The 22,749-nt window shown below is 41.9% G+C and overlaps 1 protein-coding gene across 7 annotated transcripts in view; it reads left to right on the forward strand.

The window, feature by feature from the left end:
* The first annotated feature begins 6,469 nt into the window (after positions 1-6,469).
* Positions 6,470-22,749, forward strand: part of Auts2 (activator of transcription and developmental regulator AUTS2) — a 1,065,696-nt gene continuing 1,049,416 nt past the window's right edge. For all 7 annotated transcript variants that reach the window (XM_078023939.1, XM_078023943.1, XM_078023942.1 and 4 more), the window contains exon 1: positions 6,470-6,921. In XM_078023939.1, the coding sequence (XP_077880065.1) occupies positions 6,613-6,921 (309 nt within the window). In that variant the 5' untranslated portion in view covers positions 6,470-6,612. The remainder of the gene's footprint in view (positions 6,922-22,749) is intronic.

Raw genomic sequence — 22,749 nt, forward strand, 5'->3', positions numbered from 1 at the left:
AAGTAGAAAAGAGGGTGATAATTCTAAATGGAAATAGTAAGAATAAGCTTTCTGGATGAGTTGGCTTTGATAGGTGAATGGAAATTCATTAAGTCTGGATGGCAATAAAGGAGATTCTGGACTGATGGATCAGCATGGGCAAGGGTATGGAGTGTTCTGGAAGGAGCTAGCTTAGGATGCGCTGAAAAATACATTCTGAAATAAAGGAGTTTGAGAGGCAACAGGAATCAGACCATGAAATGCCTTGAACATGGCAGAAACACAAACTAATTACTAAGTTTTGTGAATAGGAGGCTTGTAACTGGATCTGGACTAGAATTTATTATTTTTACTTATTATTATTGTTATTTGTGTGTGTGTATGTGTGTGTGTTGCTGGGAACTGAACCTTAGGGCATGTCCCCAGTATCTAGTATATTTTTTATGTAATTCCAGAGGGTGGATACTTTCTTCAACCAGGATGGTATCTTAGCTGGATCTGTTTTAGATCTATATTGCTCTTTAAAAATAAATGTAAAAATCATAATTCATCAGGAGTCATGTATCAAATCCATTAAAAATTGTCACTTGGGTTTACAATCAGTAAAAAAAAACCTTGATCTCTCATTGGTTGCTTTAAAGAGTCATTTGAAGTTTTTTCATATGACCTTCCATCAATTTTCACACTTGATCAAGTCACATGAAATTTTGAATTGAAAACATTTCCTGAGAAGAAATAAAGACACAATTTTTTAAAACATAAGGCTTATTAAAATTTTCAGAACCATTCTTTTGCATGAGCATCATTTGGTCACCAGCAGGCATCTTTCATTGGCTTCATATGGCAGAGACTGAAGAATATGGGTTGATCAACATGTCATTCATCAGAGACACCTGCAGAGATGATGAAAGTTTATCGTATAATATTATGGAAGGAGACATAACACTTAGCAGAGTGAACCACCACGCATCATCTTCTCTTGTCTTTTTTTCTGAACACTAAAACTGCAGTTTAAAAAAACAACTTCCAATGGAAAAAAAAATTAAAACAGCAGGTGATAATTAGGGCAAAGTTACAACAATGTTATTGCTGATGGCCTACCTGTCAGTTAATGCAAGTTATCACTTCTCCCCAGGAGGAGTTATTATTAAAAACAACTTACTTAAGGAGGGTTAAAGAAGAGATATTAAATGTATTAGTTTCCTTATTTGCTACTTTGGAAAGGGCATAAAGATAGATCCATTAACTACCTCAGCTGTGTGTCTGGCTTCAACACAGACACACACAGATACACACACACACACACACACACACACACACACAAACTGAAAGTTATAAATGACCAAAACATAAACCTTAGCTGCCTTCAGTTAAAAATCAATTTTCCTAATAAATTAAATTCAAATATTATATACCAGTATGTAATATCAAGAATGATGTGCTAATAATTGCCATGTTGGCAGAGTGCAAGACAGAAGAATATAAAAATTCAGTAATTTAGAAAACTTGGTACAGAAAATAGCTTTCACTAGAGGAAGGCTCAGAGTTAGGTTGTTGAGCTATGATAGTATTCTCTGACTGGCCAGGGTTGAATGTTCAAAATGTGATTTGAGTGTTAATCATCTATTTGAATAAAATAACTGGAGAGACTGGAGAGACTCTCATGGGTTAAGTAGTTTGTTCCTGAACATGATGTTTCTCCTTTTGTGTATTCTAGAATCATTGGGAGTTTTGCTTGCTAAATAAGCAACTTCTTTTGGATTTTTTTGTTTTTAGCTTTACTCATTTGTCAATTGTAATCTCTAAGGCAAAGAATTTACCTCAGCTTTGGCTGATATGAATTATGAGCTCATTCATACCACCCATATCAAGTTTTAAGCTTTATCTTTCATTTTATCCTGTAAGAAATCTCATATGCTATGTTTTACATTGGTTTGCTATTTGGTATTCCATCATACCCACACTGTGTAGAACTGTATGAATCAACCTCAGCTTATTTTTCCATTCTACTGTTGATGAGCATTTGGGTAGTGTCATTAGTACATGAAAAAATGAAATGTCATATTGACACTCGTTTGCATAGACACAGCATTTTAAAGTTTTGTATTGAAATATAATATAGAGATGAATATATCATAATAACATAACTAGACAAATTTTTACATACTAAACATACCAGAACCAAAAAATAGAACACGACCAGGTTCCCAGAAGCCCTCCTTGTGCTCCCTCTTAGTTGTCATCTCCTGTCAAGGGTAAGCACTATCCTGGCCTGTGTGAGTTTGTTTGTGTATTTTGTACAAATGGATTCCTACAATACTTATTTTCATGTGTCTCAGTTTTTCCACCTACCATAATTGGGAGGTTCATTTGTTATTGTAACTTGAGAAGGTTGCTCATTCTTAATGTCATAGCATATGTTCTGTTGTATGAAGAATCTACACCAATTGTCCACTTAACTGTTGATGAACATTTGGATCTTTTCCACTTTGGGGGTTATTATGAATAGGGCTGCTATGAGCAGTTTAATATATATTTTGGTAAACATTTGACATTGGTGCGTTCCTAAGAATGGAGTTGCTGGTTCTGTGGGCTTCCATATGTTTAATTTTAGTGGATGCCTCCAGTTTTTTCAAAGTGATTGTACTAAGTACACAGCATTTGACTATTTTTTTTTTAACTGGGGCACTTTACCACTGAACTACATCTCCAAACCTTTATTTATTTTTTTTAATTTGGAGACAATGTCTCCCTAAATTGTGCCTGTTGACCTTGAACTTGTGATCCTCCCTCCTCAGCCTCCCCAATCTTAGTGAGATTACAGGAAACCGCTCCTGTGACTGGCAAGCATTTGACTTCTTGAAGAAACATTCTAGGGAAGATGTTTCAGCATAAACACTAATAGAACAAGTTTTGGAGTCACTCAGACCAAATTTAGCCTACCTCTAAACTGCTGTGCCACCTTGGACAAGATACTTAACTTTAAGCCTCAGTTTACTTAACTGTAAAATAAGTGCAGTACAAAAAAGTCTTTGTTAAAATCTGTGACAATTGGGATTTTTTAAAAAAACCTTTTTTCTATTTATTTATTTTATGTTGTGCTGAGGATTGAACACAGGGCCTCACACGCACTATGTGAGAGCACTCTACCGCTGAGCTACAACCCCAGCCCCAACAATTGAGATTTTAATGCACTTTGGATAATGCCTAACTCATAGTAAATTCTTAGCTTATAACATGGTAGTTATTAATCATTTGTTAGTGATTCAAACAGACAAAATGGAGAATTAGAAACAAATATTAGCAAACTAATCCACAAATAATTTTAATTCTGATAGAAGAAAACTGAAATTCTGACCCAAGAAAGGAATTACCAATTCCAGTGAGTACTACACTTGCACCCTGAAAAAAATCATTTAAACATTATCCAAAAATGCATTTGCAAATTACTCTTGCCAGAGGCAAGGTTCTTGGATGCAGAGCATTACCATCCATTTTTTTTCTACCAGATATTACTCTTTAAAGCCAGGACTGCCCAGGGCTACTCTGGAAAGTCACTAATATAATACCTTTTATTATATTTGCCAATTTCACACCTTCCTCAGCCTAATCCCCAAAGTTGTTGAAAAGTGACTATAATTGGGCTGTTAGTTCAGTTTTCTTAGAATCTTGTATCTAAGACAACTTTTGGATCCCTAAAATTGAGTCCAAGTCCTTGCTTTAAATGACAAAGAGCTTGCCTTTATTTTGTGGGATGAACTTGATGACCTCTTGTTTTCAGCATCCTAGAAGTTAACACTCTGTACAGAGGTCCTGTTTAGCCAATTGCTCCAGGAGCTGCAGGCTCAGTCAGCTTAGGGAGGTAATTTTGGAAGGTGGCATTGTGTTTGTTCCTAACAAATTGAAACAGATCCCATATACCAGGCACTATTTTCAAACAATAAAGCACACGATCTTCTTGAAATTATGTAATTTTTGAGTCGGTAGTGGTAGACCTGAAAGGGCACTTTGTGAACATTTAATTGAAGTTCTTTGATTTACAAGATAGAAAATTAGTCATTTAGAAGTCTCACCCAAGGTCAAAGGATTTCTTCCCTGTACAGGCATAAAGCTTGACTTCTAATTCTCAGTCCAGACCATCTCTGCAACTGGTATCTTGAATCCCCTGCACCCTGCACCATTACTTCCACTCCTATTTTAGACAGATGCAGACCTGGGATATAGTGGTGGGGAAGCTGGAGTGTAACTTAAAAATAGGGAATGATAAATCATGAACTTTTTTTTCCCCCCCAGAAGCGCACGAGGAGTGAGGCTTGCGTGCTCCTGGTAGGGTCGGAGAGCTAGGAAGGCCCTTGGGACTCTGTGCACCACGGTAAGCCAGGTTAGTTCTCATCACACTGAAATGGGAAAGGGAGGGGCAGCGTGGGGGATAAAGGAAAAAGAAAAGCAGCCAGTCAGTCCGGGGTGTGTCCGAGAAAACTCGGTCCTCCGCTGTTTCCTTCCACCTCTTTCCCATAGAACTAATGAGACGCGTAAGCCGGGATTCTAAATTAAGAAGGGTCCTACACAGAGCCTAGAGACCCGGTCACTTCCCTTCCCTTCTTCCCCGAGTGGGCTGTCCAGGGCGACAGGGTGACGGGCGGTGGGGTTCTGGTCGCAGGGACAGTGAGGTGCAAAGGGGCTGGTGACAGCCCGCGGGATCCCGACCCCGTGGACGGGCGGTGGCCCTGCCTCCCTCGGCTCCTCAGGACAACTCTCCACAAGCACCAGCTGCTTTCGGGCGCGGGGACGCGGTGGAAGCCCGCGGTGGCGGCGGCGGCGGCTCCGACGGGTCAAGTTCGCGGCCGCCCGCGCTCCTGGCCGCGCTGGAGGCCGCCCGGCGCGGGGAGGCTCGGCCTCGCGCGGCGGCGCCACGTGGGGAAAAGTTTGCAGGAGCGCTACGAGGCCTCGCGCGGCCAGACGCCCGCTCCCTCTGCGGCGCCCGGTCACGCCTCGGCCTCGAGCGCCCCGTGGTGTCCCCGCCCCGAGCGTCCTCCTCCGACCCCAAGGGTCGCCCGGGGGAAACGCCCTGGGGCTCCTCTGGCGGGTCGAGGAGCAAGTGTCCCGGGAAGGCGCGCGGTGCGCGTGGAGGGTCGGGGACCGCCGGCGGGACGCTCCGGCCGGCCGCCCCCGCGCGCAGCCCGCGCCGCTCGTCCCCCTCGCCCTCTGCCACTCGCCCCCCGCCCCCCGCGCGGCGCCCCGCTACCCCCAGTGCGCAGGCCCGGCCGCCCCAGCGCGCATGCCCTGGGCTCGCGAGCGCTGCCGGCCCCCAGCCTTCTGCTTTCCACACACTCTACAACTGGGGAGGGGGCGGGGGCGGAGGAGCCCGGCCGCCCACGTGATCCTGTTGGCCGGGAGCGCGCGCCGAGCGGGGCGCGGGGAGGCGGTGGGCGTGAGCGCGCGCGCGGGCGAGGCAGCAAGCGGGCGGGCGGCGCGGGGCTGGGCTGAGGCGGCGGCGGCGGCGGCGGTGGGCCGGCCGCGCAGGGGGAGGAGCGGGAGCGCAGCGAGGCGGGCGGAGGATGGGGCCGTGCCCGGGCTCCCGCTGCAGCCGCCCGGGGACACGCCGTGCACCCTCTGGCTCGGGGCTTCGGCGGCGGCGGCAGCGTTAGCGGCGGCGGTGAGAGCGGCGTTCTTGTCAGCGCTTCTGCCTCGGGCGGTCGGCGCGAGGCGGCGACGGCTCCCCAGCGGCTCCCGAGGAGCTTTCTTTCTGTTCTGCTCTGCTTGTCGACCGCCTGCCTCGCCCTCCCGGTTTTGGGGAAGGGCGCCCTCTTCTCGGGACCCGGACTCTGTTTTGTGGCAGGGGCAACGCAGCGCTCCGCTCCCCTCCGGCAGCCCGGGGCCAAGCGCCACCTCAACTGCCCGGCGAGACTCGCCTGCCGCGCGCAGCGCCCCGGGGCACGGGCCGGGCGTTATTATGCGCCCTGCTCTGGAGAGTCTGGCCGCGCCACGGCCGCTGCCCGGCCCCGGCTGCCGCGGGCTGCGCGGCTCGGACCTCTTGCGGCCCGGCAGTGAGTTTCCTGCGCGGCGAGCGTGAGCAGCGGCGGGGGCGTTCTCCCGCGCCGGGGCGGGCGAAGTTCCGCGCCCCCACTTTGCCGCGACCTTTGCGGGCCTGCCGGCGGGTGCGGGCGGCGAGCGTCTGCGCGGGGCGGGGGGCGCGGCGGGCCGCGGCCGCGGGGCGGGCTCCCCCGAGCCTCCTCGTCTCCCGATCAAAGCATTCCGCTATTCTGATTTATTGCCTGCTCGGCGAGTTATTTCTCTGCCTCCGGAGGAGACCTGTGTGTGCAGCCATTACTTTGCTCGGCGCCGCTCGCAGGCGTCTCGGCCCTCGGTGCGGCGGGCAGCCCCGCACTTGGGCTCGCGCCCCGCGCCCTCGCCGCGGCGCCCTACCCCCTCCCCGCCCCTTCCCCTTCTTTCTCCGCGCCTTCCTCCTTCCCTCGCCGCCGGCGCTCGGCCGCCGCCGCCCCCGCGCCCTGCTCGGGGCGGAGGGACGCCGTGCCGCGGGAGGGAGGGCTCCGTGTCAATTTTTTTGTGCGGCCGCGGCCGGAGCCTGTGGCGCGCGGGCGGCGAGCGCGGGGACCCCGGCGTGGCAGAGCCATGGATGGCCCGGCTCGGGGCCATGGACTCCGCAAAAAGCGGCGGTCGCGGTCGCAGCGAGACCGGGAGAGGCGCTCCCGGGGCGGTCTGGGGGCCGGCGCGGCGGGCGGCGGCGGGGCCGGCCGGACCCGGGCGCCCTCGCTCGCCTCGTCGTCGGGCTCCGACAAGGAAGACAATGGGAAGCCCCCGTCCTCCGCCCCGTCCCGGCCCAGACCCCCGCGGAGGAAGCGGCGCGAGTCCACCTCGGCCGAAGAGGACATCATCGATGGGTTTGCCATGACCAGCTTTGTCACTTTTGAAGCGCTGGAGGTAAGCGCCCCCTCCCCCCGTCTGCCTTTATGCGCGGCCCCGTTGGCGGCGCCGGGCTCCCCGCCGGGCTCGCCGCGCTCGGCGCTGTCTGTCGGTCTGTCTGGCCCGCCGGGGCTGCCGCGGGCGGGGGCGCGGGCGGAGCGCCGGCGGCGGACTCGCGGAGCCCTGCCCGCCTGCGGGTCCCTGCCTGGCTCGCCTTCCGCGGCGCCCCCTTCCCGCACCCCTCCACAGCGGATGGGCAGAGAGAAAGGGGTGCGGGGACCACAACAATGCGCCCCCCTCCGCGGAGAGCGCTGCCCCTGCCCCTGCCTCCGCACCCTCCCCAATCATGGCTTCTTGGCTGGTGAAGTCTCTGCTGGGCTTGGGGCGCCTGTGGACCGTTCCCGGGTGCTTCTCCAGAGCCGGTGTCCGCGTGTGTCTAGCACACACCTTTCCTGGTGTCCAGGGGCCAGAGACGGAGGGGTTTCGTGGTTTCTTTGCCACCCCCCACCGCATTTTTTTTTTTAATTGAAGCTGGGGAAGGGGGCGTTTTCTCCTGTTTGGGAGAAAGGAGGGAGGAGGGGAGAGAAGAGGAAAGGATGGAATATTTTTCTGTATTCCGTGTGGAGCTCTGTTACAGCAAGGGTTAATTATAATATTATCTGTACACATACACATGCCCGTGTGTGTGTGTGTGTGTGTGTGTGTGTGTGTGTGTGTGTGTGTACATGAGCAATTGAGTTGAAGGACAGAAAAAGGTACACCAGAGGACTGGTAGGAGGAAAGAATAAAATTCTAGCTGGTTGCTGAAGGGCTTGTCACAATTGTACCTCTCCTTTTCCTTTCTCTTTTTTTGGGGGGTGTGTGTGTGTGTGTATGTGTGTATGCGTGTATGCGTGTATGCTTTTCCTAAGTGATTTGCTGTGTGTGTGTGTGTGTGTGTGTGTGTGTGTATGTGTGTATGTATGTGTATGTGTCTTTATTCCTTAGGCACCTGCAGGCAGCTTTGGTTTTCAAATGCACATTTTCTTGCCGGTTAAGAGGCTTGGGGTGGTGGTGGTGGTGTTCGGAAGATGGTACTAGAGGCAGGGAGTCTGTCTAGGGTTCAGGGGAAACTATATTTGCCTGGACCATCTAATTTGATGCTAGGATTGAGCATTGGCCTCTATGAATTTTAACTGCCCCCCCCCATTTCCCTGTCCCTTCCCCCAGTGTTCGTACCACACACACACACCGAATGCTTTGAGACTGCAGAGATGGTCCAGCTTTCTTAACCACAAAACCTTTCTTGCACCTAATGTGAAGGTTTGAGAATCCTGAAGGAAAGTTTTCACTTTAATTTTTATTTTAGCTGTTATTATGGTATTGTTTCAAAAGCACAAATACAAGCTTTTTCGATGAAAGGTTATGTTTTACATATAGTATCTGTACTTCTGTGTATGTGTTCTGGTGTCAGGTTAAAAAAAATCTTCCTGTTAGCATTGTTCTCTTCTGTGAACTGCTTTTGGTCGAGGTGGTGGTGATGGATGGTGGACATTGTTGGGGAGGAAGGGAAGGTGATGATGGTTATTTGGTGGTGACTATAGATTTTGATGTCAATGATGGAATCAGTTACCCTTTGGTTCTAGAACTGGTGTATTGGCCAAAATTTTGAGTGTTGATGCTCACCACTTAGGATAATTCTAACCGTGGCTTTAACTTTGCCAAAGTGAATGCATACTTTGAAATGTGACTTCTCTTCAAGGTAGAGATTGATATGGCATCATGTATTCCTAAGAGAAAGCATTGCCTAGAATTTGGTTCACCGTTGCTAATTTGTGGTTGGTTCAGGAAAGTACTTGTAAAAGATGGTTACAAGTAGTTCTTCTTTCTTTGTGGTTCCTCTCATTAAGCAAGAATGGCCTCTGGATTCCCATGATCATTTTGGAAGACCAGATAGAGATGGATATAACATGTAATAATTTTTGATTGTTTTATTTTTAGTAAGCTTTCATAGCTAGGCTTATATACTTATGCCAGTTTACAACAATAGCTGTTTAGATTTGTAATATATTTATCAATATGGATGACTTTTGAAAGAAAATGTGCTCTTTCCAGTTTATTTTGAGTTTGAAAACTTAATTTTAAAATAAGACCCCAAATTAAAAATGTACTACTAATACTGTTTCTTTCCTTGCTGTAATTGTTTTCTGGTACTTTTCCAGATTCAAAACTCAGTTTACTTTGGTTAGCTGAACTCTGTGTCACCTTCATATCTAAATATATATTATCTGTGTGGGTATAACAGGCCTAACTTTTTGAAAAGTTTATTTAAAATTTGGTAGCAAAATGTACACATACACAAAAGTAGACAAGCCGAACATTAATTCTTAATACACCCAACACCAAAGTTCAGTAACCACCAACTCATGTGTTATCACGTTTCTTGCGTGGTCCATGTACTTACTCCCTGCTCTCAGATGTGATATCTCATCTGTAAATATTTGTATATAAATCTCTAAATAAATGACTCAAAAACTACAAAACTCCCACAGTATCATTATCATTCCTAAAGAAATTCACCAGTTCCCAAATGTTAGATATGCTATTACTATTTACATTTTCATAGGTCTAACTTTTGTAGGAAAGCTGTTAATAAACTTTTCATATTAAACATACACTGGGGAAAAATATTTGTCTGGTTCTTTAGCAAAAGGTAGATGTGGTGTCTGCTTGGTATCACACAGTGTCCTTTTTGAATAGTCAGAATATATGTGTAGTGATTGTTAAAATAAAACCTCTCATGTTCCACTAATCGTTTTGGAAGGTTTAGTAAATTATAAACCAGGAAACATGAGGGCTGATTAGGAAACGGGCAACTATACTATGAACTTGGACAAAAATGTGTGTTAAGACCATGTTTGTAAATGTTAAGAATTATTATAGAGCCTAAGAGTTACCCTAAATGTATACTGTGTTTTTGAGCCCTGTGATTAGAACTGAAAACAATTGTTATCACCTCTCACTAAGGCTGCTGCTGGTATGATTCGATGATAAGAAACCAGGAATATTGACTTTCATAGCTAGGCTTATATACTTATGCCAGTTTATAACAATAGCTGTCAGACTCAAGGAACATGCTTCAGGTGTTAATGGACACATTGACTTCATGATTTTGTCTTGAGTAGCTTGATTTTGGGCTCCCTTTTTAAAAACTCATAATGAAATATGTTGACATAAATAATTCCAGTCCAGCTATGATTTTACAGATACTGGAGAGTAAGTAATTAAACTTGTCTAATGAAAGCCTTGATTTTTATGCTGATTAGTTTCACTATTGTTGGAATCTTTTTTTAGATGATGAAAGCTATACGGGTAGTTTGGCAAGTCTCACACCTCATAGACAGTGAAACTGGCTGAGGTAGTTTTATATTCTGCAGGGACATTTCCCTTGAGTAATTGTTCCCTGAAGTTCAAGTGTGTGATTATGAAGAATCTGATGATAGAAGATAAGAGGGTAGGTGAGGAGGCTAAAGTTGAACATGGTGTTCTTTTCACTATGTAGTAGAGAAGTGGAATTACCATTTGGGTATGGTATTGTTTAGCTGGAAATTTTTTAAATGATAGAATTAAGAGCGAATATCCCCAGATATGTTTAGTGTTTTTTTTTTTTTTTTTTTACAGTGGGTGTAGCTAAGAACTTACAAATGGTGGAAATATTGGGGTCCTAGTACCATCAGTGCATGCTGATGCATCAGATAATAGTAACTTTTTGATGTTTAGCTTTTTGTGTCATCTCTGTTAAGAGGAAGTCATGTGAGCATTATGGCTGAAAATTTGATTTTGCAAATCCACTTCCCCTTTATTCTTTTCAAAGTATTTTTTTTAGTTGTAAATGGATACAATACCTTTCTTTTTATGTGGTGCTAAGGATGGAACCTAGTGCCTTCCACATGCGAGGAGAGCATTCAGTCACTGAGCCACAACCTCAGCCTCCCTCCCCTTATTCTTTTTTTGTGCATTGGGTTCTTTGGGAATATTCACTTAGTGCAACTGACATGGGGATGTAAAGATTAAATTGGTGGAATAGCAGACAAGAGACTTGTTAGAGCCTTGGAATCTTGTGAAAATTAAGGAACACAGTTCTTTCTGGTGGGTATAAGATCATACTGTGGTTTTCATTTCCTAGCTCTGTCTCAGGGCTTACCCACACATCAGTGGTCTTAAATAGGATGTACAAAAAAAAAATTATACTTTTTTTTAGTTGTAGATGGATACGATAGCTTTGTGTTTGTTTATTTTTTTATGTGGTGCTGAGGATCAAACCCAATGCCTCATGCATGTGAGGCAAGCACTCAGCTACTGAGCTACAAACCCCAGCCCATCTGTACAAAATTTGATGTACTTATCATATGCTATGTTTCCAACAGTTTGTTATGGTCAAGTCTCAATGAGTTGTTTTAAAAACAACAATAATCATGTTCTTTATTTGAGAGAGCAGATATTTATGGATTGCTTCCTATGTTGCAAGGCATTAGAAATATGGAGAAACCTTAAAAATATATATATAGCATCTTGAAGATGTAAGCAGTTTAATTGATAAGTTTATCACCTGTAAAATTCTTTTAAGCAGGTATTTGAATACATAATGAGTAGACTTAGACATAATAAGTGCAGTAGACTTTCAGAGATAGGCAGAAGTTTTTTTTTTAAATTTAAGTATTTTTTAGTTGTAGTTGGACACAATACCTTTATTTTATTATTTTTATGTGGTGCTGAGAATTGAACCCTGGGCCTCACGTGTGCTAGATGAGTGCTTTGCCACTGAGCCATAACTCCAGCCCCAGGCAGAAGTTTTTGAGGGGTCTTCATGGAGAAGTTGGGTCCTAGAAGGATGAAGTGATTTGCATAGATAGGGTAGGAGTGGAGAACTGGAGAGCATTTTAAATACAGAAGAAGCACATAAAATAGACAAGTAAGAAGACATTACGTTATGTGATTAAGACATGGGGGCAAGGAAGTGCTGTTAGAATTGAGTGCAACAGTAAGAGTGCTTGTTGCCATATAAAGTTTTTAATCCCAGCTAATCAGAAGGCTGAAGCAGGAGAATTTTGAGTTCAAGGCTGATTTCAGCAACTTTAACGAGACCCTGTTTCAAATTAAATATAAAGCTGATGATGTATCTCCATGGTAGGGCCCCCCCTGGGTTCTCAAAAAGAAAAAAGTTACAGGGTCAAGAGACCTGTGGAGACCTATGGTCCAGGCTTATCCCTTTAAACTAATTGTATAGAGATCTTTCTTGGGGAGTTAACTCTATAAAAGTGTCATTTTCTTCATCCATTATTGAAGGGATTTGGGCTAGTTTAGAGCAAAAGAGTCTCAATCTTGAAAGGGAAAATAGCTTTGCAGGATGTTCATAAATTGTATTTCAGACCAAAACAGAGTAAGCTACAATCAAAACAGATCTTGGATCTTAGAGGGCTAGACAAAATTAAATGAATGATTTATTCTGTCAGAATTTAAAAGTCTTCATTAGGTGAAAGTGAATTTTGAATATTAGTGAAGACGTGTGACTTGTTTCCTAAATTTATTTGGCCACAGGGTACTTATACTTCAGCATTGTAATCTGTAAACCAATATGGGACATCCTGGACAGTATTCCAAAAAGAAGTCTTTCTAGATCTTGGAATATGGTGATTTCTTGGCAGTCTTGGGTCAATGGGCTGACATTAGACAACTTGGAAAATCAGGCACAGAATCGTGTAGTTGAGTGGGAAGCTTCGGCTTAAGGAGTTGTGGCAAGGGCAGCGTGAGGTGTACATAGTGAGGGTTATAGCCTGCTGTGAGCTTTCTAGCTGATCGTTAGCATCCCTACCATGAGGTGAGTATTGGTGAGTGATTCTCATTATTAACCTTTTCATTGTGATAGCAGCCCAATTCTGAGGCCACCAAGCTGCCCTTCAGCAGGTATGTTTTATCCTCCCTTGGTCCCTTCCAGTTTCTTCTGTTGCTGCTTTTTAGCAATGGGGGGGGGGGCAGGAAGGTTGGATGAGAAAGAAGGTTGACATTGATGATAAAACAAAGGTGTCACATTAGCTGCCTTTTGCTCATATGTATGAACTGATAATTCAAAAAGGGTCAGAATGTCTCTTCTGCTGTTAACAGAGCCAAAGAAAGCTGTGGAACTGTTTTGGTTGCCTGTTTCACTTTCTGTCTTAGACAGTTTGGCTTGGGACTGCTGAGTAAATGGGTCAGTTCCGAGCATTTCACTTCTGAAAGTGTGTATAGCGTTAGCATCTGAGGAGTTTGTAAAGGATGAGAAGGGTTGGAAGACAGAAGAGTGTGGATAGTGTGTGTGGTTACGAATTCAAGCATTTTACCATACTTACTGAATTTTAGTATTTTATTCTGTAAGGCATAGTATCACTGGAGGAGTATTTATGTGAGATGAGGTTGATGGTTGTGGTAGGATGAGTCCATGTGGCTTGTGTTAACTGGAAATTAACCACTTAAGCTGTTTTTTTGGAAGTAGAGAGGATATAAATGAATCATTAAATTAAAAAAAGGTGATTTTTAGTTTGAGGGAATGTTAGGATTAGAAATAAAGACCCCCAAATGGGAAAAAATAGTTGAAGTTTAGCATTTGGACATTTTTGGACAAGAGGGCTGGTAGCACTTGAGGAAGGGAGGTACATGGTGTGTGTGTGTGTGGGTGTGTGTGTGTGTGTGTGTGTGTGTGTGTGTTTTCATGGGTATCCATGTAGAGGGTGAATTTTATTTTACCTATGTACTGAATAGGAGTTGTAATATACTAAATATAGTTTTAACCTTATAAAAATTACTAGTTTTTGAAAAAGCTCTGAAAAAAATTTAGATTTGAAAACTCAGATAATTGAGGTTAGGAAGAAAAATATGGTAATTAGTTTGGTAAAATTGGAGATAGGAGAGGATCAGAAACAATTTGGGTACATTATTAGGGGGACAGAACTGTTTCTGATATATAATCTATACCTTTGTTCTGAATGTAGATTTTTTTTTTGTTCTTCTAGAAGGAGAATATAGAATTTGAGGCTGAGAACCAAAGTATCTTCTTTTTTCCAGATATGAGCTCTATTTTTGCTTTACTTCTATCAAACTTGTATGATAAGGATTGTTAGTGTTGCATATCTTGGTATTAGTGAATACATATCATTGTTTTAGTTATTAGTAACTTCTGTCAAACTTGTAGGATAAGGGTTTTTAGTGTTGCATATTTTGGTATTACTGAATACATATCATTGTTTAAGTTATTAGTAACTGAGGAAGGGAAGGAGTAAATTTCATCAAATGCCTTTGCTTTTAAAATGATATAAATGCCTTTGCTTGCTTAGGAAGGGAGGGTCTAGGCAAGTGCAGGCTTCTTTGCCTCAGTCTTGTTCAGGTCTTTGATTCCATGCATTTGGGAACTTTGAAGTCTGAAATCATGGGAACTGCTCCCTTATTTTGAAGTGTTTATTTCACACATTAGTGTATGTGGCAATCTCATCTTAGGGTTTAGTTAGATTATCACCCACTTGTTGTCTGCCCTTCTACTTTCCCGCTTTCCCTCCTCCTGTCTCTCTCCTTCCTTTACTGTGAAGCTATCAAAATATTGCAGATAATACAAGATAATGAATGGATTTAAGAAGTTGTGGATGAAGTGTGAAGACTTTAAAATTTCTGAACTTGCATTATTTGAGGGACTCTGATACTAGCTCTGTATAGGGCAATTGTTTGCTACAGTTTTCTAGACTCATCTTTCTAATTTCTCAGTTTATTTCTGAATTCTGTTTGGAGTTTGCCTGAACAAACATGACACATTACTAACTACATGCAAATATTTAAAAACAAACTTTTCCTGTTGTTTTGGCTTGTATATACCTCATGGTGCCATACCTCCTTGGTACCTTCAGAGCCCTGGAAAACCCATGTACAGTAAACTTGGAGTCACAGAAGGAGAAAGCCCAGAAGGAGAAAGCCCAGTGAATAAAGTAATGCGAAGTGGCTAACGCAGGTTGGAATTAATTATTTGGCAGAAAATCCTCATATTGTAAGTACCATTGGGTGCTACTGAGGCACAGCCTGCAAAAGACAGATCGTTACTCTTGATTATATGGATGAAACATAATGTTTTCAAACTGCAACTAAATTCTGAATCTGAGACTTGTCTGTCAGGGTCAAAATGTGATGATAACTGAAGGATGTCATTTTCTTTGTCCTCACACTAACCATTTATTGCAGTTCAGAGCCAAACTCATTTTAGGATTCAGTAAAGTTTCTGATGGCAGTAATATTTAAGAACTTAAAGCTAAGGAATTAAATAGATTATAGCTCAGACTTGTAGTTATCCCTGAGTTGTTATATTGAAGTAGACTTTTTGTTTTTCCTTCTTCTCCTAGGTGTCTTTGTTCACTTGTGCTTGCAGGCTAAAGGTTGCTGGCCAAGCATTGCTCGTTTTCCATAGTTAAAAACGAAGTGTGTGTGTGGGAATCCTTAAGAGAATGAAGATTTAGATAACAATAGTTGGAGATTAGATCATCACTTGTTTCCAGCCACAAGAAGAAATTCCAATGACTTCTACCCTCTGACTCTGTACATGTTAAGTTGGAGAAAATAATGATCACCCTGGATTGTGTTTTTCTAAGAAAAATATTTTTTAATAGTTCAAAGTGAATTTATACTTTCATCAGGGTAAAAGACACAAGCATTTGTTATTATGCATTGCTTTGTTTTGCAGTTTGCTCTTTCCTTATTTTTTATGGTGATCACTTTAGTTGCTTGTGAAAATTAGTTTTGAGATTAATGTTCCTTAAGTTTGGACCTACACCTTTTCAGAGAATCCTTTGGATCCATTCCCCTCCAACCATTATTAGTGCTTTCTAAGCCTCAGTGGCTTCAGAGATAGAGACCTTATAGTCAGTTATGTATTTCTACTTCTCATTTTGACATGAAAACACAGCTCTGAGGAATTAATTGAGCTGTAGATCACTCTGAGAGTTAGAGGCTCTAAGTGTTACTCAGCCAAACTAGGGGACTCTACTTCTCCTTAGTACCCGGGAGTTTTGTGGATTGGGAACCTTGAAAGGAAGTGTCTATTTGTTTGTTTATTTATTGCTTCAAATAAGGATGGATACTCATGATTGTAAAGCTTCCAGTTTTTTTTAAGTAATGTTCTGATTATTACTGAATATCAAGAATCTTTAAAAAAATATTTTTCCCAACCTCATAATTCTTCCTCAGCACTTGAATTATCCTGAAATTCATTGACCTTTTTCTCTGTGTACTTACTTAAAAATCTCCCCTACTGGGCTGGGGTTGTGGCTCAGTGGTAGAGCCCCTGCCTAGCAGTGTGAGGCACTAGGTTCGATCCTCAGCACCACATTAAAAACAAAAAACAAAAAACAAAAAAACAAAAACTCCCCTACTGCTAAATAAGTTAGGGTGGTAATATTTTTGGGGGTTGCTCATTTATCTTAGTGTCCCATGTAAAAATAACTATTTAGTTATAAGATGATCTTAATTTGGGCCATTTTTTTGAGGGGAGGGCATAATATTTTTTTCAGCCTCGAAATCTAGGGAAACTCAGAACAACTTAACAATATTGTTAGCAGAACACATACTACAAGGGAACTTTGGAGCACATTTGAGTTGAAACTCAACCAAAATTTTTCTACTGAAGACACTGAAAATATTAAGTCCTCTGATGTGTTGGCTAAGGCACTTTGTCTGTTCATTGCTGAACCAGAAAATTTATAACAACTATTTGTCATGTGTGTGTATTTATAGCCATTCATATAATGAAAAGAAGTTTTCATGGGATTGTAATAACATATCAAGATGGGTGTAATTAAAATAGAAGCAGATTGACACCTAGAATTAAATGCAAATCATAAAGTAGGATACCTGAGCATTGTGCCTTACATATTTGTTCTAGGGGGCAGTCAGCCAAATATGCAAATAAAAAGACATTGATGAATTTCCCTGGGTGTGTATGTGGTTGCAGAGAACCCAACTATTTTATTAATCTTTTATCAATCTTTGTTTAGATTTGCAGCAGCAATGGAAATGTATTAATTTGGCAGACCAAATAGCTTACCGCCAGAAAGTAGGAAATAATAAGGGGAAGACATGATTGATGTACTGTCCTATAAATAACACATGCGACTGACATAGGGGCTGAGTAATCTTTAGATCTTGCTTGATGTCATTAATGGAGTTGTTAAACCAGGATGTTTGAGTTAAACTTCAATCATAGAGGCTCTGCCTTCCATTTGAAATGCAGACCTATCTCTAGTTACACTCTGGACTGATACTTTGACAAAACTGGTATAAATCAATTTTTTTTTTTTTTTTGGTAATTGGATCAAATGTGGCAGGGAATTTTGCTGTGAAAAATTATGTCTTTTTTAAAAAGACTTTTTTTTTCTTTTAAATATATATACTTAATTGTAGATAGACACACAATATATTTATTTGTATGTGGTGCTGAGGATCAAACCCAGTGCCTCACACATGCAAGGCAAGTGCTTTACCACCGAGCTAAGTCCCCAGCCCAAATTATGAGTCTTTAAAACAAAACAAAAAACAAACAAGTACAGCACTCCTCTCTGTAGGGAAGCTGGGGTTTTTGTGGAGTGAGAGGGCATAGCTTTTCTTGAGACACATTTCTTCATGTATTCACTGTGCTCCTGGAAGAAGGTGGCTGAAATTTGCATTTTCTGTTCAGGTTTCATACCTCACTTGGTTGGGGCTTCCAGGAATAATTGGTGGTGATTTGAATAAGCCCGCATCATTCAGATTTCAGAGCTAGGTTTTCAAGTGCGTGCTAAGGAGAGCTCCAGGCTATGAATATGGAATATGATTTCCATATCTGTTCCATTGGGGAGTCCAGGCATGTCATAACCACTTCAGAGTCATGATTGTACAGAGACACTCCAGCTATAATTTTTCTATATGACAGTTCAGTTTTAAAATTGTAAAGATGCCAAAAGCAGGGCTGTATTGTTATTAGGGAAGTTGGTGACATCTGTTATATCTTGTTAACCAGGGAAGGAAAATGCTTTAATCAAAACATCTAATTATGCCCTCTCAACTGATGAAACATCCTCTGCTAAATTTTTAGAATTGACCTTAATGGAAGAAGCTGGCCTTTATAGGAACTATGAAGTAAATTTACTCTTTTTATTTTGAAAAATAGTCATTCCTAACCATAGAGTGTTTTTTTAAAATATTTTTTTTAGTTGTTGATGGACCTATATTTTTATTTATTTATATGTGGTGCTGAGAATCGAACCCAGTGCCTCACACATGCCAGGCAAGCACTCCACCACTGAGCTACAACCCCAGCCCCATAATGTGTTTTAAAGATATTTCAGAAGTTGTGTGAACCTGGGTGAAGTTTTTGTTTTTGTCTTCCCTCTCACTCCATAGCAGATGAAACCCTCAAAAGGTTTGTTTGAGGCTCTGAGGATACATGGCAGCTGAGAGCCACCAGGGCAGGGAGCAAATGATAATTGTAGGTGAGAGGTAAGGGGATAATTCAGCCTGTGTGCTGGGAGGTGTGATTTCACACCTGAATGTTGAAACCTGTGTAAGATAGTTGTGTTGTTTTAAAACATTTTATTAATCTAATATAGCAATGGACCAGATTGTTTCAGGAATATAACTGCTTTTAGATATTGTAGTATAATGTGATTCCAGTAATAATTCCTGTATTAAAAAGTAGTTCTACATAATATCTGAAAATATCAAAAACTTTGTAATGGAGCATTTCTATCCACTGTTATTACCTCCCTTGATCTCTTTTTAAGAATTGTAAAATATTTTGGTCATGTGGTTCTTTGAGTCGCTCAGACTTCAAAACATACTTCAAAACCATGCTTTTATTTGTATTTCACACCCAGAGTTAGTTTTAACTGCAGCTGCTGTCCTGTTTCTGATATCACAGATGATAATAATAATGTTAATCATAGTACATAATTGATAGTCTTAATACTGAGATATGGCTTAGGTCAGAGAATACCTTATTTCTTACTTTTGGGAGCATTTATTTAATCTTTCTGAAATGATTTCCCCATGGATTGAGGTCCTGGGGCCAATGTGAAGGAGATTTTTGAAGTGTTGACCATGATATGATGTGCTTCATTCTTTTCTTTGGCAGCAGGTAGGAAGTTCAAGTGCTATTAGTTTTTTGGGGGGTGGGGTCTGTTATATGTTCTGTTATGGCTTACTCTGTGTCACTTGGGAGTTATGATTGGAATCTAAGAAATGAGAAAGCCAGAGTTTTCTCCCTGTATTTTCTCCTGTGTATTTTTAAAATTCTCTACATTCTCTGCCTTTAGTCCCTGCTCTCTCCCTACATATGTCCTTCAATAAATATTTGAGGACTTTAGAATAATTGCTTTCTTACTCGGTAATCCATGCATAGTATGTGTTCAGTGTTTTTTTTTTTTTTTTTAAACTGTTGACGTATTTCCACAAAAAAATCCACCAAAAGATATTTTTGAACAGGGAGCTGCCATTTACTGTTTGCTCTATGCCATGCATTGAATGTGCAGTTTTGCATTTATTGTGCATAGAACTACCCTGTGAAAAAAGAAATTATACCTGTTTTTCAGTTGAAGAAAGCTCAGAGAAGATTGTTAACTTGCTCAAGATTGGGAAATGTAAACTTGGACCCTTCATCCCTTTATGCTTTTCTTTTTAATACCGATTCATTTTCTGAAAGCCTCAAATGGGTCTCTATTCCTTATTGCTCCTGAAAATTATCTTCGGTTACAAAGGGTTTTCTAGTTATAAAAATAGGGGGAGAGAAAGGGCTGGGTTTGTGGGTCAGTGGTAGCATGCTCACCTAGCTTGCATGAGGCACTGGGTTCGAACCTCAGCACCACATAAAAATAAAGACAATAAAGTCCAACAGCATTTAAAAAAAATAGGAGGAGAGAATACTTTACCACTTTTTGGGAAGGTCTTTCTTTCTTTCTTAATATTTTTTTGTAGTTGGACAGCATGATTTTATTTTACTTGTTTATTTTTATGTGGTGCTAAAGATCGAAACCAGTGCCCTACACATGCAAGGCAAGTGTTCTGCTACTAAGCTACAGCCCCAGCCCATGAATCCTTTCTTAATTTATTTTTTGTGGTGCTGGGAAACGAACTCAAGGCCTTCCACATGATAGATAGGCAAGTACTCTACTATTGCCAATCATATAGTACATCTGTAGCATGATTGTTGTTGATGCTGTTTTGTTTCTTTCAGTGGCTTTCCTTGTATTAGAATCTGACTTTTCTCAGCATTACTCAGGTAGATTTTAAAACGACAAGAGTTTCAGGCTCATGAGTGAGAGGGCTGCTGTGTGCCTGTCCCTATTGTAAACCCCTTGACCTAATTTTCTTAGTGACTTCCTGAAATCAGAGTGTAAAATTGGATTAGCACCCTTCTTACTTTTCTGTGCATTAAGGAATCTACCAGAGATTTCTAAGTATTTTGCTGGGAGGTGGCACTTCTCTCAGAAATCTTTTCCACAATAAAAGAGACCTTATTATTGGTGAAACTTTAAAAGAGAACCCAAAAATCTAATAGGCACTCTATTCTATTGGTTAAAGACTATACTAAATATCTCTTGCTTTTCTTGTTATCTATTTCTTGAAGGTACCTAGTGACAAATAGTCCATTATTTCCTCATTATTGTTTCCTTTCATTATTCTAAGGACATTTGCAAATTGTTCTCTTTCATTCCCCATTTTATACTGTTGAGGTTTGTTTATGCTAGAGTATGCTAATGAATGTGGCCGTTAGATTTGCTTCATATAGAAATCCCACCTGCTTTAATAGAGTATTGTACATTCTTGAGAAGGCCCCTCCTCATCTTTGCTGGGCTTCATCCTTTATTTCATTCTTTAATGCTTAAGGTTTTAGACTTGGCTAGGTGACAGGAAGGTAAGATAACCCCCATCCCCAACAAAGAAGAACAAAACACACACCCCATGTCCTCTCTGGGACTGAAATTTCAGAAGACTTCTAGGTAAATATGAAGACAAGTCAATTAAACATTTCTCAAAAGCGTCTTTGACTTGAGGAGAGGTGGCAGTTTCTGCTTAGAACCACCATTCTCTGAGACACAGTGTCTTGTCCCTCTTTCCAACTACTTCAGTGTCCTTTCCAATACCCAAAGTAAAAATGTGGTAGAGTTCTTTCTGTATGTAATTGTAAGGGAGACCTAAGTCACAGCATTTCCTTTTAAAATTAACTGTAAAAAATTAGTGTAATAGGAGCCATACTTTTCAAGTCCAGTTTTTTTTAAGTTGTAAATGGACACAATATTTTTTATTTTTATTTGTTTATTTTTATGTGGTTCTGGGGATTGAACCCAGGGCCTCACAGTGTGAGACAAGCTCTCTACCACTGAACTACAACCCCAGTACCTAAGTCCAGGATTTTAAAGACAATTTCTTAATGCTTTAATTTTATGGATGTATAAAATATAAATTCTTTATTATGCCTAGGGTTTGACTCAGATTTTAAACTCTTAGTTAGGAACCATGCGTTTTTTTTTTTTTGGTGTGTGTGTGTGTCCCCTTTCTTGGCTGGCTTGGTGTTTTTTAATACCCCTCTTGTGATGTTTTTTTTGATTAAGGACACAGGGTGAAGATGGGCTAGCAGATGATTGCCAGTTTCCCTCAGACACTTGAGTGTTCTCTTCTTACTGTTTACAGATGAACTTTACTATAGCATTCTTGTAGGTTTCCCCATCTGCTGTCCATATTTTAGCTGTACTCTTACTTTATTTAGTATGATGTACCTGGAATTAAGGACAGAGAAATATGTACACTCAGCCTGATTTGGAAATTATATTGCTGAAATTCAGTCCATATGGCCATTGTAAAATAGTATAACAAGTAATTGCTTTTCCAATGATGTTCTTTGTCATTATTTCCATCTTCTAAGAAACACTCCTGTAGCATGCAGACAGCAATGGCATCATTAGAGAACATGTGGACATAGAAAGGCATAAATTTTCTGGCATAAGGATTACAGTGTTAATGGATGGGTCACCATGCTTTTAAACAGTGACTCTTATTCAGTGCTGCTGGACTGGATGATATAGATTTGTAAATGTCCTACTTGTGTGCTGAGTATATTTCATACCTTCCTGCAATTGTGAGACAGTTGTTTAGTTGTGTCTAGGTCCCTATCATAGTATTACAGCCAGTTGACTTCTTAGGAGAGTTCCTTCTGAATGTTGGATGTATTATGCAGTCGTCCCCCCTACTGACCCCCAAGACTGTCTCAACCTCTTTTCTTGATTGTGAGCCCCCAACAGACCATCCTAGGGTTGATTTTATTTGGAGGTCATTTAGACAACTAAGTAATAGAGACAGGAAGCCACAAAGTGGCTGCCATGTTCAGGAATTTATATCCTCCATTGTAGAGCATCTGTCTCTTCAGAAGTCGCAAGTCTGTCACCCCTCTTCCTTTTTCTGTTAGGAGGAGTAAGATTGTTGCAGCCTACATGCTCAGTGATAGGTCCTGGAGACACAAGGGACCATGTGAAGGGTAATGAAAGATTCAGGCTTACAGTCTGGTTGTAGATTATTTTAGGGGTGCAGCAGTTCTGGAACATGGTATGCTTTGAATTTCCAGGGTCTTTCTTGAGTGCCAATCAGGTGTAGGTAAAATCAGAAAATGGAGTCGTTCTTAAATCTGATGTTTCTTTTGGCATCTAACAAATAATGTAGGCTTTTGGATTGTTAAGGGACTTTGGTGATCATCTTGGGTAGTGGCAAAAGACACTAAGTCAGCTGGGGGGTGGGGATTCCTGACCAGAAGAACCCTATCTTTTTACCTGTTTT

The sequence above is a fragment of the Ictidomys tridecemlineatus genome, chromosome 10 (assembly GCF_052094955.1).
Source record: "Ictidomys tridecemlineatus isolate mIctTri1 chromosome 10, mIctTri1.hap1, whole genome shotgun sequence".
NCBI lineage: Eukaryota > Metazoa > Chordata > Mammalia > Rodentia > Sciuridae > Ictidomys > Ictidomys tridecemlineatus.